This window comes from Ictalurus furcatus, chromosome 22 (assembly GCF_023375685.1).
Source record: "Ictalurus furcatus strain D&B chromosome 22, Billie_1.0, whole genome shotgun sequence".
NCBI classification, from domain to species: domain Eukaryota; kingdom Metazoa; phylum Chordata; class Actinopteri; order Siluriformes; family Ictaluridae; genus Ictalurus; species Ictalurus furcatus.
The window spans coordinates 7868215-7884978 of record NC_071276.1 but is presented as its reverse complement, the minus strand read 5'-3'; the positions used below and the strand labels follow the sequence as shown (position 1 = coordinate 7884978).

The following is a 16764-nucleotide window of genomic DNA, read 5'->3' as shown; positions in this document are numbered from 1 at the left end:
CCATTGAAACGTGTGCCGTGTCATTCAATAAGAAATGAAACGTTATAATTGTTCGGAAATCTCTGTGCTATAAGGGGAATAACCCAGCATTTAGGCCGTGTGGTTATATGAAAATAAACCACTTGGGGGTGGTAACAGTAACGGCGCTTCATGCCGTGCCACATCGCACCACCCCTGGTGTGGATTATTATTGTATAACCGCACGGGCTGGAGAGTGGTTTTTTTTTCTTACTTACATTTACTCACCTAAAGTAACTAGCAAAACATACATTTCCTTCTATAAAACTTTATTTCCCGAAATAACTCCAAGCTCATGAATAAAAACCATGGCACTCGCGCCATACTTTTTTTTTTTGGCGCTTACTGACGGCTGTCACCGAATTTCGATCTAGGGTTAATAATGCCGTTATGCATCCTATGTAGTGAGCGTATTTTAGGCATGAATTAAAAATGATACAAAACAGTGTGTGAAAGCATGAAAATGCCTCATCGTGCTTTTAAAAAGGCATAAGAAGCATTTTATTTTCTGTTTTTTAATCCGACACAAACGCGTATCGTGGCGAACGTTCGCTCGGCTTTTTAATCAGCAGACTGCTTCAATTAGCGACGAGTGGTGCAGCGCGAGACTGGATTCGCCTCAGAGAAACGTCTGCGTTCGATTCCCGCTGCCAACATCTCTCTCGGTTACTGTAAACCGTTCTATATTCATGAAAAAAATAATAATAATAATTAAAAATAAATCCACGTCAGGATAAGAATCTCTGTTTTCTATGCGTTCTTAACCCTGGTCATTCTGAGAATGGAAAATGACAAAGGTTGGTCATTGTTACATTTAAATGTGGGGAGAACAAGATTGTGTGTGTGTGTGTGTGTGTGTGTGTGTGTGCGAGATAAGTATGCACCTGCCTCAAAAGAGCAACTTCCTGCTTCACTTGCAAACGTATTGGACCCCAGAAGTAAAAAATGTCCCCAGTATACACCATCAATGATGTAACACAAATGACAGTGGGGTTTTTTTTTCTTACTAGGTACCAAATACAGCACGTGTACACACTATACCCTATGATTTAATACCGTATATAAAACCGTGACAGTTACACAAGGACGCACGCTGCCATTTAAATACGGAAATCGCTTTCTATGTCTTGACGGCGTACTTTACACTAATGCTGCTGTTGATAAAGCTCTCGCGCGTCATAATACACTCCCGTGTTATATATTTGGTTTCGATACTACTGTAACGTCCTTGTGCTTGGAAAAAAAAAAATTCATTAAAGACAAGCTTACTGAAAGGGCAAGCTTGTAGAGCAAACATCTTTCCTCTCAGCTGGTATAGTTCTTACAATCTGGTCTCACTGGTACCAGGTTGCATGCAAAAGTTTGCATCCCCAATGGTATCTGAATGGGAAATATATAGATCGTTGTTTTATAATTATCTACCCATCCGTCCATTTTCCATAGCGATGATCCTCCACAGGCTCGTTGGGGGAGCCTGTCCAAGGCGAGGCGGGGGGACACCCTGGACAGGATGCCGACCCATCATAGGGTATCCTGCACACCCATTCACACACTACAGGCAATTTGGAAACGTTAATCAGCCTACGACGCATGTCTTTGGACCGGGGGAGGAAACCCTCGAAGCACGGGGAGAGCATGCAAGCTCTGCGGAGGCGGGATTCGGACCCCCTAACCCCGGCGGTGCGAGGCAAACGTGCTAACCGCTAAGCCACGGCGTCAAATTATGTAGATGTATATCGCAACAAGACAACGCCGGGCAGAAAACGAAAGCAACGAAGGAATCGACCAGGCGGTCAACGTTTCGCCCTGACCTCTGTGGAGACCAGAGCAGTGTGTGGCATCTGGCAGAGTTCAAGCAAACAGAGACGTCAAGAAGGACGAGCGGCGAACATTACAACCCCAAATGCTGTTCAGGGGACACTAAAGTGGAGGCAGTGAGCCGTTTTAATAAACAGCACTTTCATTAAGGCAAATTATTACAGAGTATACAGCACACGATTCAGAAGGGGAGATGCGAACGGATACTTTCACTTTTATTTATTTATTTATTTACTCTGTGACTTTCCTTTTACTCTTTACTTTTGCTGTAAGCGTGTGCAAACCCTTTGAAGTCTTACCAAAACCATGGGCATTTACATATCTCTAAGTACTGCGACGGAGGCGTATTCTCACTGCCAAGATTGCCAAGGTGTGCCCTCTGCTCCTGCAGCCAGCTGCCAGTGTTCATCCGGTTCTCATCCTCTCTGCTTCACTGGATTATATACACGAGATTAAACCTCGGCAAACTAAACCTATACGTCCCATGGCACTCGGGAGCGATTCGTGCGTTCGCGTGCAATTACAAATAAAGACGTCATTCAAATACGGTAGATATTAATGTACATCTCGATCAGTCAGTACTCTCTACACTATTACATTCTGCAGTGTATAGACACACATCACAGAGTGAGGAGGGGAGAAAAAAAGGGGAGAGGACCACGATAAGGCAGCCATCTGGACCGGCCAGCTTCATTAGAATAGTGTGTGTGTGTAAGAGAGAGAGTGTGTGTGTGTGTGTGTGTGTGTGTGTGTGTGTGTCTGTCATGCCACAGATGCAGAGAGAGGAGTGAAAAATCCCCATTTATTAACAGCTTAATACTCTCCCATCTGGAGCTGAGCCCACACCGTGTCACCTATCACAGAGAACAGGCTTGTACAGAGCCCTTCACACACACACACACACACACACACACACACACTCCAAGATACACTCTGTGTAGTGTGTGTCTTTATGTGTGTTTGAACACAGCCCGTCTGACTCAAGGAACACGGACGTACACATACACAGACTGTACCTCACACACACTTCTGCAAAACACACCACAATTAAAGGTGTCATGAAGTCAGGGGAATAGATACGGACAATAAAGCCTGTGCACGCGCGCACAACTCTGTATAATCACAAAGAAATTAACCTACACACACACACACACACACACACACACACACACCACCCTATATCCATACAACTCTACATATATACAAAAAAAACCTTTCCAACACACACACACACACAAACTCCATATATCTACATACAAAAAAAAAAACCCCAACACACACGAAACAGAGCTCTATATACATCCACATTGCTATTAAAAAATATCACATAAATAAATAAATAAATTATTAATAATAATAATAATAATAATATCACACAAACACACTATATACTTCTAATTGGATATTCAAAAAAAATGAATATATTTTGCAACTCTCTCTCTCTCTCTCTCTCACACACACACACACACACACACAGCTGAGCTCTCTATACTTACAGCTCACTATGAAAATAACCACCACCAACACACACACACACACACACACACCTCTGAGGCAAAATGCTCACACTTGTCAGCATTCAACAATGCAAATCCTGCCAATGATCGCTCACTCTGGAGCTCAGTGCATGTGTGTGTGTGTGTGTGTGTGTGTGTGTGTGTGTGTGTGTGTGTGTGTGTGTGTGAGTGAGAGAGTTATCTCTGCATGCCCCCTAACGATCGTGCCGACATGATGTAACAGAGAGACAGATTCGGCTGAGCGAGCACGACACAGGCGCTTTGTTTCGCCGCTCTCCGCTGAGGAGCCTCTGGGTGGCCGTGAAGATTGCATTAGAGATTCCTGCTGCTGCTACACACCGCCAGCCATGCGTCCTACACCAGCTCCATTTAATCTCACACCCGACACGGACTGACTGACGAGTCCGGCTCGCACCTGCTAGAACAGAAAAGTGCCGGGCTGCCGAGCCACGGCGTCCGAAAGCGAGAGAAAACACGTTTGTCCGACCGTTTTCTTTACGATAGGATATGAGCTCCAGGTGTGGGGGGGAAAGAAAAAAAAAGATATTCTCTCAATATATGATGATATTTATGTTTGCTACCAGAGCGCTAGCAGGAGCAACAGAACTGCCGCATGTGGGTTTTGATCATATTTTAATGAAATCCTTCCCTTCGGATATTTTTTACGGTCAGGACCGAGGGGGAAAAGATTTCACGTCGAATCATGTACTTCCTTTCTGTGAGTCAACAAGCAGCCAGTGTTCTAGATGTAGCACAATCTCAGGAAAGATCTCAGGAAAGTGTACTGTGACACGTTATCTCCATGTTCACTGCCATCATACCTTCTTACTGCGCTGCTTTAGGGTGGTGGGCGATATGACAAAAATATCAGAGCACCATTGATTCTCCAAGACACCATACGCAACGTTGTCTCACACGCTGCCGGGAATACAGTAGTGTTACAATAAATATCAATTCAATTTAAAAAAAATAAAATAAATAAATCGGTTACGTGATTTATATCATGTATCAGTCCGTACAGTATTTCGGAGTTTGTTTGTAATCGTTGCTCGATTTCGCTGCGTCTTTTTTCTAAATTCGCGATGCAGTTTGCTTCGTTTCTGCGCTTTTTATTCCTTTTTTTTTTTTTTTTGCGGAAAACTACTCGAATTGACGGAACGGTTCTGCCGGCCTTTCGCGGCGATGTCTGTTGGTGAATGAGACGTTTAAGCCGTACTCGTGTCCGACGCGTGTGAATCGAAGGGGGGCGCTGGCGGAACGCACGTTGGGACGACGTCACAAAAACATCGCGGCGCTGGCTCGGGTTTGCGTTCGTTTCTGCAGTCGCAAAAAATCCCCAAATCTTGGAGGGACTGTAATATGAGCAAAATGCATTTCACTCTTTATTATTAAAAAGACAGCGTTTGCTTTTTTTATATATATTTATATTTCACACTGAAAATACTGAATGTTTGAATTTGAATTTGGGGAAAATGTGTTTTTTTTAAATAAAAAAAAAAAAAAAAAAACTAATCTGTAAACATTTTTAACATCAGATCAGCTGCTTCCATTCAGTTTGCAATTTTGTCAATAAGAAAAATCCAAATAATTCTCAACAACAACAACAACAAAAAGCATAGTGCTGTATAACTGATCATGATATTATCACCGATATTATATCATCATACTGCCCAGCCCTAGGTGGGTGAGACCCCGGGAGAAAATGTGTAAACTGCTCTAATCACTAACGTGCACTAATGTGAAGCACAAGGCAGTGCTGAATCAGCACGTTTTCTGCGCGCGTCCGATATGAAACAGAGCCCGCTGATTTAGGCTTCATATCAGTGATGATGGACGGGCTGAACAGACATCCCTGTGAGTTAAAAGTACCGGAGGAAGAACTTCACGCACACAGCGTGGTGACTGACAGCAGAATAAATCATGGACCTCATTTTTAAACTATAGTAAGTTTGCAGTTATTACATTACTGATAGACCGCTTTGTCGTCGTTTGGTTTGCTATATATATATATATATATATATATATATATATATATATATATATATTTTTACATAAAACATGTATACCGTAATACAGTCCCCTTCAAAACTATTGGAACAGCAAGGCTAATTCTTTGTTTATTTTTATTTTTTTGCTGTAGACTGAAGACATCTGGGTTCTGAGATCGAAACATGAATATAACGAGAGTTGAGGATTTCAGTTAAGTTATTTCAATGCGGACGTGTGTTCAACGACGTTTTGTATCAGACCACCCAATCTGTAGGCGGGCAAAAATACTGGACCTTGTGACTGACGGGTGTTTCTAGTTACCCGGGCGTGTCCTGTTAGACCGACTGTTTAAACAATACACAGCTCTGAACATCTACTCTTGGTTTTCGCCTTCAGCTTCAGCTGTGTGAAGGCTTCATCCGTTGTTAAAAAGGACAAGCCAACAAGACGATCAGAGAGCTGTCTATGGGAGAAAAACGAGGAGATTTGAAGCCGAGAAAAGACAAAAAAAAAAAAAAAAAAAAAAAAAAAATCGACCTATGCAGCGATGTGGAATGTTCTGGAAAAGAAAGAAACCACTGTTTGTACTGAGCAACAGACACCGAGTGGTGTCTAACGGTTCTAATGTTTAAGACCAGGAAAAAGAAAACCCTGAAAATCGCAAACTCTCACTTCATATCCATCTTTTAACCTCAAACCCAAATGTCTTTAGTGTATAGCACAAAACAAGTGAATTGTCCTTGCCGTTCCGATAGTTTTGGAGGGGACTGTATGTATATATATATATATATATTTGGAAACACCATAATAAAGAATTGTTAAAGTACACGTATAGGCACACGACCACGCGATATACTCGGACATGACGGTCCGCGTATCGGACCGATACCGAACGGCTGGATTAGTCTCGGATAAGGATCGACAGATTTTCTGATCCGATATACAGACGTGTCCGAAACGTCAGAAGCCAACGCAAACTAAACATTATCTTTAATCTTTCATCTGACGTTAATGCCATTTTTCACCTGGAAGGGGAAAAAATAAAAAATAAAATCAATCTAAAGATGAGTGTAAATAAATAATAAATACAAACCTCACATCCATGTAGTCTAATCTCCCATTGGTTCCTGATTTTTTTATTTTATTATTATTTCTTTGGATACGCCCTGTTAGAGATATAATTTGTTGCTTAGTTAGTTATCTTTTCCATCTTAAGCTCATCAGAAAGCAAACCGGCTTCCTCGGCAATCGGTTTCGGCAGATAACGAGTCAGTATCGGACACCGTATCATGTTTTATCTGAAATCTTATTTCACTAAATAAATAAATAAATAAATAAACAAACAGTACAAGCTGAATAGAGAAAGACGAACGTGAATGAATCTGCAAACACCGATCACAAATAATAATAATGTTTAAAAAATAAAAACTGCTATGAAATTACGATACGCATTCATTATTAGTAATGTTTCTGAAAGGAACGATCGTTACAGCTGATGATTTACAGAACCACGTTCTCTTCCTCACCATCACAGACCTAACCTCATCAACACACAGCACCTTGACCTCTGTGTTCAGCTGTGTGATTCTCTCGCTCTTTTAATGCCTGTCTATGTGCATGTGTATGTGTATGTGTGTGTGTGTGTGTGTGTGTGTGTGTGTGTGTACTTGCCGCTCAGCTCCTCATTCAGACCGAGCTGAAGTGCAAATTGGACATCTGCTGCTGTGTGCATCCTCACAAAAGCGCTCGCCCACTCCTGCACGGCAGCGAGCGCTCGGCCCGCCGCTCTGTTGTTCCCACGGACGCGGGCGAGTGCGCGGCGCCGCACTCACGACGCCATTCACACACTTCCGACTGGCCTATTACCCTCTCCTACGCCTCTGACGTGACCATACGGGTCACGCGGGAAATTGACTGACGGTTCGTGTGTGAAAGCGTGATGAATGTGAACATCTCCGTGGCCCGGCGGTGAGGCCTTTCAGCACTCTCATCAACAAAGACATACAGGACTATATTTGTGAGATGCTTCGGGACGGACTACGTTACTGCGGCCTCGCTGAGATGGAGACGAACGCTGATTCAATTACGATTAGGAGCTTCATAACAAGTGCAGTGTGGAAACGTTTTATCCGAGTTAAAGGACTGGGATAAACCGACTTTATGGGCGTTTTGAATGCTAGTTTCGAGTAGGGCTGCACGCTAACGGCTAAAACAATCATCGTTACTTAAATCCAAACTATACAGTCGCAGATGTCATCTATAAGAGAACGCCGACTTTTCTTTCACACTGTACGTTATAATCCCTTTAAATCTATGTATAAAATAATGAATGGAGGTAAGATGGCTGCTCAGTCACACATATTGAACCTCACTTATCAATATTTCAGTAGAGTCGTGTGTGAATGTTTTCGCTAGCCATACCGGACTAAAACTTCCTGACAGATTCACAAAAGTGGCTCGGGTTTTCTTTCTACTCTCGTGTGCACGTTGATAAAATGTTGTCCGTCAGCTGAAAATGACGACGAAATATTGAAAAGGCATGTCCTAAATGCTGTGTAAGCTAAACCTTACAGTGGACCGTACAGGATTGCTTGCGATTGTCGAGGCCAAAAATTGTAGTCGCCTGAAATTTTTCTGCACGCAGTGATGTTTGTTGGTAAACGAGACCTTTCGGCTATACTCGTGTTCAACGCACGTGAATCGAAGACGGCTTTGGCTGAATGCACGCGCTGATGACGGCACATTGCGCGTCTTGGCTCAATTCAATTCGATTTTATTTGTGTAGCGCTTTTAACAATAGACCTCGTCTCAAAGCAGCTTTACAGAAACATATAAACACAGGATACAGATTTTAAGTGTGTGAATTTATCTCTATTGAGCGAGCCGGTGGCGACGGTGGCGAGGAAAAACTCCCTAAGATGTTAAGAGGAACCAGACTCAGAAGGGAACCCGTCCTCATCTGGGTACCAACGGGTAGTGTGAGAGTAAAAGAAAGTTCATTATGGTTTTTATATGAAGTCTGTTTGTTGAACTAGTCCACTGTTCACTAAAGGAGACCTGAGTGCAAAATTGTACGTGGTAATTGCAGTCCCAAGGCCATCGCAGCAACCCTAGTCCCAGCAACCACAGCGAGAACGTCCATGTGGAATCGAGGTCCAAAACCATTTCCAAGTACTTCCAGTGGCACCATCCTCAGCAATCACCAGGCTGTGGCCTCCAGTTGATGAGAGCGCCATCCGGAGGAAGAGCATCAGGACAGATCAGGCAGCTCGAATCTGCGGAAAACCTGTAGCAAGTTTGAAAAATTTCACGCTCCTCCGAATTTTTTTTAGAGCTGCTTGATTTTGCGTTCGGGGGGAAAAAAAAAGAAAAAAAAAAACCCACGAAATCCTGGCGGGACCGATTATAGTAACGCAGCTCAGCCACTGCGGCGCATCAGCCATCGACGACTCCTTCTTTTATGGGGTGCCATTTCTTTTGAATTTGAATTCAATAGGTAGTCTTGCTTGTTGTAATTCACGGACTGAAATTTGTCACTGACAGCTGCGTTAAGTTCGTACGCTTTTTTTTTTTTTTACAATTACTACGTTTACTTCAGCAAACGCTCGAGTAATCATTCGCAGCCGGTTTGAAAAATGAGGCCCAGTGAGTGTGAACTTTCAAGTGCTAAATATGAACAAACTATAAATAAATACTTAAATTAAATTTTAAAATAAATAAATAAATAAAACCATTTACCTATTCCACCGTGGTATATATTCCAACTGCTCATTCACCCATATGATTAGCTAACTAATCTAGCTAGCTTCAGATGAGCTCGCTAATGCCACAACTCATTATGGTGTATTATTTGAAGAAGCCTAAACTGTGAATCACAATTAAAACATGACGATACATTTTTCGTGTTAGTCTGAGTGAAGCCTTACGCCTATAAATTTCAAACAAATCTATGGTTTAGGAAGTTCATGAAGTACTCCAATGTATTGCGTTTGTGCTGGTTTCTGATGCATGTGGCGAATAAAAGCCAGACTTTATATAAAAGGGCTGTTTCTCTACGGATTAGGAATAAAGCACACAGGTAAATCCTAAACAAGTACTAGTCTGTTCTTTGAACTTCAAAAGAATAAGCAGAACAATTAAAGCCAAATAGCGCAGACGTGAATGAACAAAGGTAATTAAGCAAACACACACCTCTGATTAGCTCATGCATATTGCATGCACTGGGAACGAAGGCCTTTTGAGTTTGTACACAAGCAGAGCGCGTGTGAGGAGAAGTGTCCGTTTCCCAAAGTGAAGCGTTCTGATGGTGACACCCAGTCTGTTCGACCCGACCTGGATTTCACACCACACACACACACACACGCGGGCAACGTGGAAGCGACACACATGCGCGTGGTCTACGCATCAATCAAACTACAATGGGCTCGTGCGCACTACTGGGGCAGGACAGAAGCGTAGTAGTCAGCGCTGCTGAATTCTCAAGCCTGATTGGTCAGTAGGTGTTGGTTGATTTGCTATAACAGAAACTTGGATTGTAATTGAAATCACAGGATTAGATTAGACTACTGGGCTTGCTCCATTTCTATGGAAACGACGTGTTGCACGGTGGACGCTCGATAGAATCTGAGACTAATAATAGAAAGAATCTAATAATAATAATAATAATAATAATAATAAACAGATTAAAATGACGTGTGGTTGCTTAAAGAGAAACGGATAACTGTTGATGTCAATAAAGTGTCCACCTTAGGAAAATATATAAGAGTGTGTGTAGAGATTATATATATATATATATATATATATATATATATATATATATATATATATATATATATATATATATATAACCTCAACATGACAATCTCAATCTAATTTTTATTTTTTTAACTTCAAGATTGAAAATGAGAGGATGGTGAAGGAACATCAGTCTACCTGCTTGTTAAATCTGTTGTGGCATGTGATGTAAAGCCATTTCCGAGTCCAAACTCTCCTTCAGAGCCCAAAAGCGAGCAGCAAAAGTTGACATTTAAAGATGATATGCCATGATCTGGCTGAAGTATTTCTTAAAAAAAACAACACAACGTACAGGACGGCTATAACTCTAGATGTTAACGAAGATGAAAAACTAAATATGTACCAGCCAGGTGTTGGAGGGATAGGCGAGCTGACATATAATGATCTGCTACGCCCTGGCTAGCTACAGAAGCATCGTCGGGCTAATATAAACACAGCACTGGGAATGTCTTTTAGAAACGATAGGGTGAGAGTCTAATAGTTTTCGATATAGGTGGGTCAGTCAGTGAGGGACAGCACCTGCGAGTGCCCAATCAGCAGAGACAAGCGCCATCGTATGATCATATGGCTGCTTTATTTATTTGGGTGGAGAAAACTGTGTCACGTACTGATGTGGAGTGCGTGCGGAAGACGGCGAAGACACCGGAAACCGACGAAACTGCAGCCAAAGGGTGTCCGAGATGAAACGTTTGCAGTTGATGCTAACCCTGTAGCGTGGTTTGAATTATTTGCTTAACGTTATGTGGTTTAAAGCCGTTGGATTATGTGAGGATGAACCGTATTTACCAAACGCTGCTAAAATACACTCACGGTGTGCCGCAGTACTGCCGAAAAATCACGATCCTAAGCTTTATAGTTTTTTTGGACTCGGATCTATTCAAAACAACAGGGAACACAGCACTGTGGCATGCTGAAAATACGAGAACGTCAGCCAACTCAGTAGAAGCTCGGACCTGGAAACAGTACAATCACACACGCACACAATCAGTACGTTTACACGGACAACAATAATCCGATATTAACCCGGTTAAGACAATACTGTGATTAAACAACTAGCATGTAAACAGCCATTTTTAATGACCTTAATCTGATTAAAGTCATACTCGAAGTAAACGCAAATGGAATTAAGACGTGTGGAGTATTCCTGTTTTAGTCGCATTATCGACGTGTATTACAGACATGTACTCACCTTAATCACACTATTAACGTCATGTGGGAGTTTTCACCGCATTTGGTGACGGGACACGTACACACACGGCAGTGCTCAACAGTTTCACGGCAAACAAGAGAGCACGGCTGCGTCCCAAACCGCGTACTTACCTAATATATAGTAGGCGAAATACATGTATCTCTATATACTATATAGTAGGTAAGTACGCGGTTTGGGACGCAGCCCACGGCTTCAAGCAGTCGTCTATTCGCAGGTATAACACGACAAATAATTAACTGCACTTGAAGCTTTCGTAAAATTGAAAATGAAATACGCAAAACTGTATACAGTTCCATAACGAGGACGAACTGTATGTCGATACGTGAAATTCTGGAGGGAACGTCGGACGGCGTGGCGCGGGGACGTAATGACGTGCGCCGTTAATCCATCTCTGTTCTATAACATGCAGAACAGGAACATGAAAGGAATCTACTAAAAGCGACTCATGTAAACACCTTAATCACGATATTGTCTTATTCAGAATAAGGTCAATAATTAGATTACTGCTGTCCATGTAAACGTAGTCAATTTGGTACTGCCAGTTAGCCTACATCGCAGGAAACCGGAGTACTTGGAGGAAACCCCCGAAGCACAAGGAGAACATGCAAACACAAGGAAGAGGCGGGAATTGAACCCCCAACCCTAGAGGTGCGAGGCGAATATTCTAACCACGAATTCAATTCAATCCAGTTCAGTTTATTTTTAGTAAAAATTTTTTACTTTGATCAATGGACATTGTCCCAAAGCAGCTTTACAGTAATATACTCAGCGAAAAAAGACACGCCCCTTTTTCAGGAGACTGTATTTTAAAGATAATTTTGTAAAAATCCAAATAAGCTTTACAGATCTTTATTGGAAAGGGTTTTAAAAATGTTTTTCACGCTTGTTCAATGAACCATAAACAAATATTGCACATGCACCTGTGGAGCAGTCCTTAAGACACAAACAGTTTACAGGCGGTAGGTGATTAAGGTCACAGTTAAAATAAGTTAGGACACTAAAGAGACCTTTCTACTGACTCTGACAAACACCAGAAGAAAGATGTCTAGGGTTCCTGCTCACCTGCGTGAACATGCCATAGTCCTGCTGCAGAGAGTCATGAGGACTGCAGATGTGTCCAGAGCAATAAACTGCAATGTCTGTAATGTAAGACGCCTGAGACGGTGCTACAGGGAGACAGGAAGGACAGCTGATCGTCCTTGCAGTGGAAAATGACATGTAACCGTGTGTCCCCCAGATGTGATGGAGAACTTGTGGAGGAACATCTCACAGCAAGAACTGACCAATCTGGTGCAGTCCATGAGGATGAGATGCTCTGTAGTACTTAAAGCAGCACTTACTGACTGTTACTTTTAATATTGACCCCCTTTTTATTCAGGGACTCATTATTCCATTTCTGCTCCTCGAATGTCGGTGAAAAAAATATTTATACATGTTAAGAAATCTGCTGGAAATAAAAGCAGTTCGACGTCAGAGGACGTTTCTTTTTTTGCTGAGTGTATATAAATTCAGGATGCAGATTTTAAATGTTTGAATTTATCCCTAACGAGCAAGCTGGAGGTGACGGAGGTGAGGGAAAACTCCCCGAGACGACACGAGGAAGAAACCAGACTCAAAAGGGAACCCATCCCCATCTGGGTGACACCGGATAGTGCGATTATGAATAAATCCCTTCTAGAACCGTGCCCTCAGACACCACCATTCATCAATCAACATGCCAGTCGTCAACTACAAGGACTAGAAGAGGAATAAAGATAAAAGATGCGCTGTTACACAAAAAAAAGATCCACTTTTAGGGATCAGTAACAGTAACTCCACTTCACGCTGTCTCATATCACACTACCCCGTCGTCATTGACTATTTTCCTACAACAGCGCGCCCTTTCGTTGGTCTGCTTTTATTCCTTATTTGGTCGTGCTGGTGTAAACGAGTGTCATTGTACAAACGTTGCAATCGATGATTAAAAATGGTTCACGAACACGTTTTGTCGGAGATGCACGTGAATCCCAACTCATCTGCACACCTCACACGCAGGTCCCTGTGTAAACATGAAGACAAGACACGCGCTTGCTTTGCACTGTCAAACAGTTTAGAAACACGGTCTCGCACTCCGTGTATGAGCGTGGCGTGTTGTTTAAGTGGTCTTGTGTTATTAGAGATGCACCGATACTAAATGTCTCAGCCGATACCGATAAGCGATTATTCAGAGTGATATCGGCCGATAACCGATACCGATAGTTCTGCCTTTTATACCTTCTTTTAAAAGAATAATAATTAATTCCACAATTCTGAAAGAGATGCAAATAAACACTTTCTTCTCTCAATTTCAACAAGTTGTTTCACAGTAACTGGTCTCATCAACAGAAAACACATTACTCTAATTAACATTAACACATGAGCTAAATTCTGAAGATGAAAGTAAGATTATTAACGTATTGAATGTTATTAATTCATATTAACATTGACTGAATTCTAAAAAAAACTTCCTGTTAGTCTCACATTCACTCACCACAAAAACAAGCATTACTACTTCATCCCTGACATCAGACTGCTAATATATAATATCAACTTTTTATATATTAACATTAACTGGATAGGAAATACACTACTTTTTTGTCATCATTCCACACAGCACGAAATCGATGTGTTTTCCCGCCCTCTTTTGATTGACAGGATCTGATCGGCCCTGATCATCGGATGTTTTTAAACTATCGGCCGATGGCCCGTGGCGTGAAAAATAACCTTCATCGGCCGATACGTCGGTGCGTCTCTGATACACGCAGGGATGATTGCAAAGCAGAGCTCAAAAACAACACTGACACACAATGAGAAGCTGGAGCTGCTTTTTCCCCCCCTCAGTGACGCGCCGTGTTTAAGGAAGTCAGCAGCGAGCAAAGGAGTTAATAGAACGTGAGAGATGAGAAGAGGGAGAGGAAGAGAGCGCAACAGAAAGAGAGAAGAGGGAGCTAGAAAAGGGTAAAGTGTGAGAGTTTATTAGACTCATTCTATTGTGTGTTTGTGTGTGTGTGTGTGTGTGTGTGTAGAGAGAAAGAGAGAGAGATCTGCAGTGTTCCAGAGAGCGCTTCCAATTACTGCAGGGAATCCAATTACAAAGTTATTAAACCTGGGAAACAGAGATGCATCAAAACCATCATCAAAGTTCCCCACTAATAGTGCCCACTACCAAAAATCTTTTCTTTTTTTTTCTTTTTTTTTCCCTTCATCTAATAATACAGAGAAAGTTGGAGCGCGTTTCCCTTATTTTTAACTACCACGTCTAAAAAAAGAGAGATGAGAATCCACAACACGTGCGAGAGTATGTTACGTGAATAAACTGGGCAACAAATTATGAAACGATTACAAAATCACGAACAACGCGGTGTTATATGAAACAGAGTGAAGGTGGAAATTACCTCGCCCAGCGCCTCGTATCTTTTCTGGTTCCACCGGTGCATATCCTCCTTGTGGTTGAAGACGAACGGCTCTCCGGTGTGCGTGTGCCGCAGCTGGCCTCCTGCACGAGACAGGGACATGCGTTAAAGTCTCGTCTCTTTCAAGCTTAACTGTTACAAAACTGATGAATCATTTAGGCACATCTTTGATTCGTCTTTTCTGTATTTAGACTTTATACCACTGATGGATTAATAAGTAACCGCACGTCCCCGTAACACCTCTGCGTTTACCAACTGTTGCTATTTTGCATCTGCTGGATTATATCGTGTCCTGCTTGACTACATATATCCATACGAAGCGATTTGGATTTTGTCCGGAGTAGAAGTGAACCTTACGTTCCCGCTCCAGCGTTCCACGCCTCCCTCTTTATTTGGAAACCGGTCAGGACGATACACACGTTACATATGATAACCTACTCTGTTTAGAGGTAACCTAGAATATAGAAATAACCAAACACTTCAGTTCACCAGAAAGAGGTGGATTTATTTGTAACGTTTTCAAAAAGTCCTTCTACTTTGCTTTTTTTTTTTTTTTGTGAACAAAACTTTCTAGACAGAATTCACGGCCGTCGCATCGTTTTCCCAAAAAAAAAAAAAACCCTGACTATGGCGGCTATCTAACATCATAATTTCCCCAGGCAGATGAGCAGGAAATTACAAACTCTGGACGGGAAATGTTTAGATTTAGGTGATACTTTCTTGAAATCACACTTTGAACAGAAAAATAACCATTTTATTAACCTTTTTTTTAAAAAAATATATAATAATAATAATAAATGTTTTCACTCTGGAACAATTTAGTGATTTTGTTCACGTTTCCGATTTGTTTGGTTTGTCTTCGGTTTCTGTTCCCTGTAACATTTCTAAATTCGAAAAGCTGATTGAAGAATCTAATGGCTATTCTTGATCAACACAAATCCACTGTGAGGACAGGCCTAATCTCAACATGGCCTCATCATGTGGTATTATTGATCGACTTCATAGTAAGCAATCCAGCATGACACAGTGAACACGCTCGTTACTCACATTTGGAACATTTTGGAGTGAAACTACACAACTAGCTTTTCTTTTTTTCTGGGAAATGGTTGCAACGAGGATCCAATAACAGGCAAAGACACTGAACCTATGGTGCTGAGAGTCACCGTCTCGTGTGCTGCCAGTCGGAAGCAGTGAACGAGCTGTGAGCTTCAGTTCAGGCCTGCTTGATGTGCATCTCTCTCGTCTCATGCAATTAAATGTGTTTGGCTGCCGTCCCCCATCTGGCAGGTACAAGGCCCGAGGACGGCTAACGCTTCTCTGCTTCCCTTTCGCATGGGCTTCTGGGACGTCTGGCGCTCCTGCATAAGACATCTGGTGTGGCAGGGCCGCTCTCGGCCATTTCTTTCTCTCTCGCTCTCTCTGTGCCCGTGTTCCCCTCCCACCTGAGAGCTCCAAGGGCGTGTGTGTATGTGTGTGAGTGTGTGTGTGTGAGAGTGTGTACCACCACAACTGTTCCCCGCCTACGCGAGGCCTTGGACAGGATGATTTGAGCCAAGGCCAGAGAACTTCATTCACACTGACCCTTCTCCAATGCCAGAGCGACGCCAAGGCCAGACTGTACAGCCAAGCGCCGGAGCGGCTAAACAGCTGGCGAGGGGCTTTAGAGTAAAGAAGTGCACTCTAACTAACAACCAATCACCGTTTATATGAAAGACCTGGAGGAGGGTGAAGATGAGTACAAGAATGGGATGCACACGGCAATTCTGCACTGATAACAGTGTTTCTATCAAAATTAAACACATTCAATCCAACACATTAAACAACAGCATGCTTTTCTCGAGGAGTTTAGTGATTCTGGTGCTGATGCGTTGGCTGGTGCTTTATTTTCGTCGCTCCTGTATGACGTTAGCGGATGTCTGCCACTCTGAGGTCACTCGGGGACCCTTCACTTCTCAATCGCCACTTTCCAGAAACGTCCGATGTCATA

The 16764-nt window shown here is 42.4% G+C and overlaps 1 protein-coding gene across 1 annotated transcript in view; it reads right to left on the bottom strand.

The window, feature by feature from the left end:
* Window positions 1-16764, bottom strand: part of fam172a (family with sequence similarity 172 member A) — a 188006-nt gene that overhangs the window by 161515 nt on the left and 9727 nt on the right. The window contains exon 4 of the mRNA XM_053654004.1: window positions 14760-14860. Coding sequence (XP_053509979.1) covers window positions 14760-14860 — 101 coding nt within the window. The remainder of the gene's footprint in view (window positions 1-14759; window positions 14861-16764) is intronic.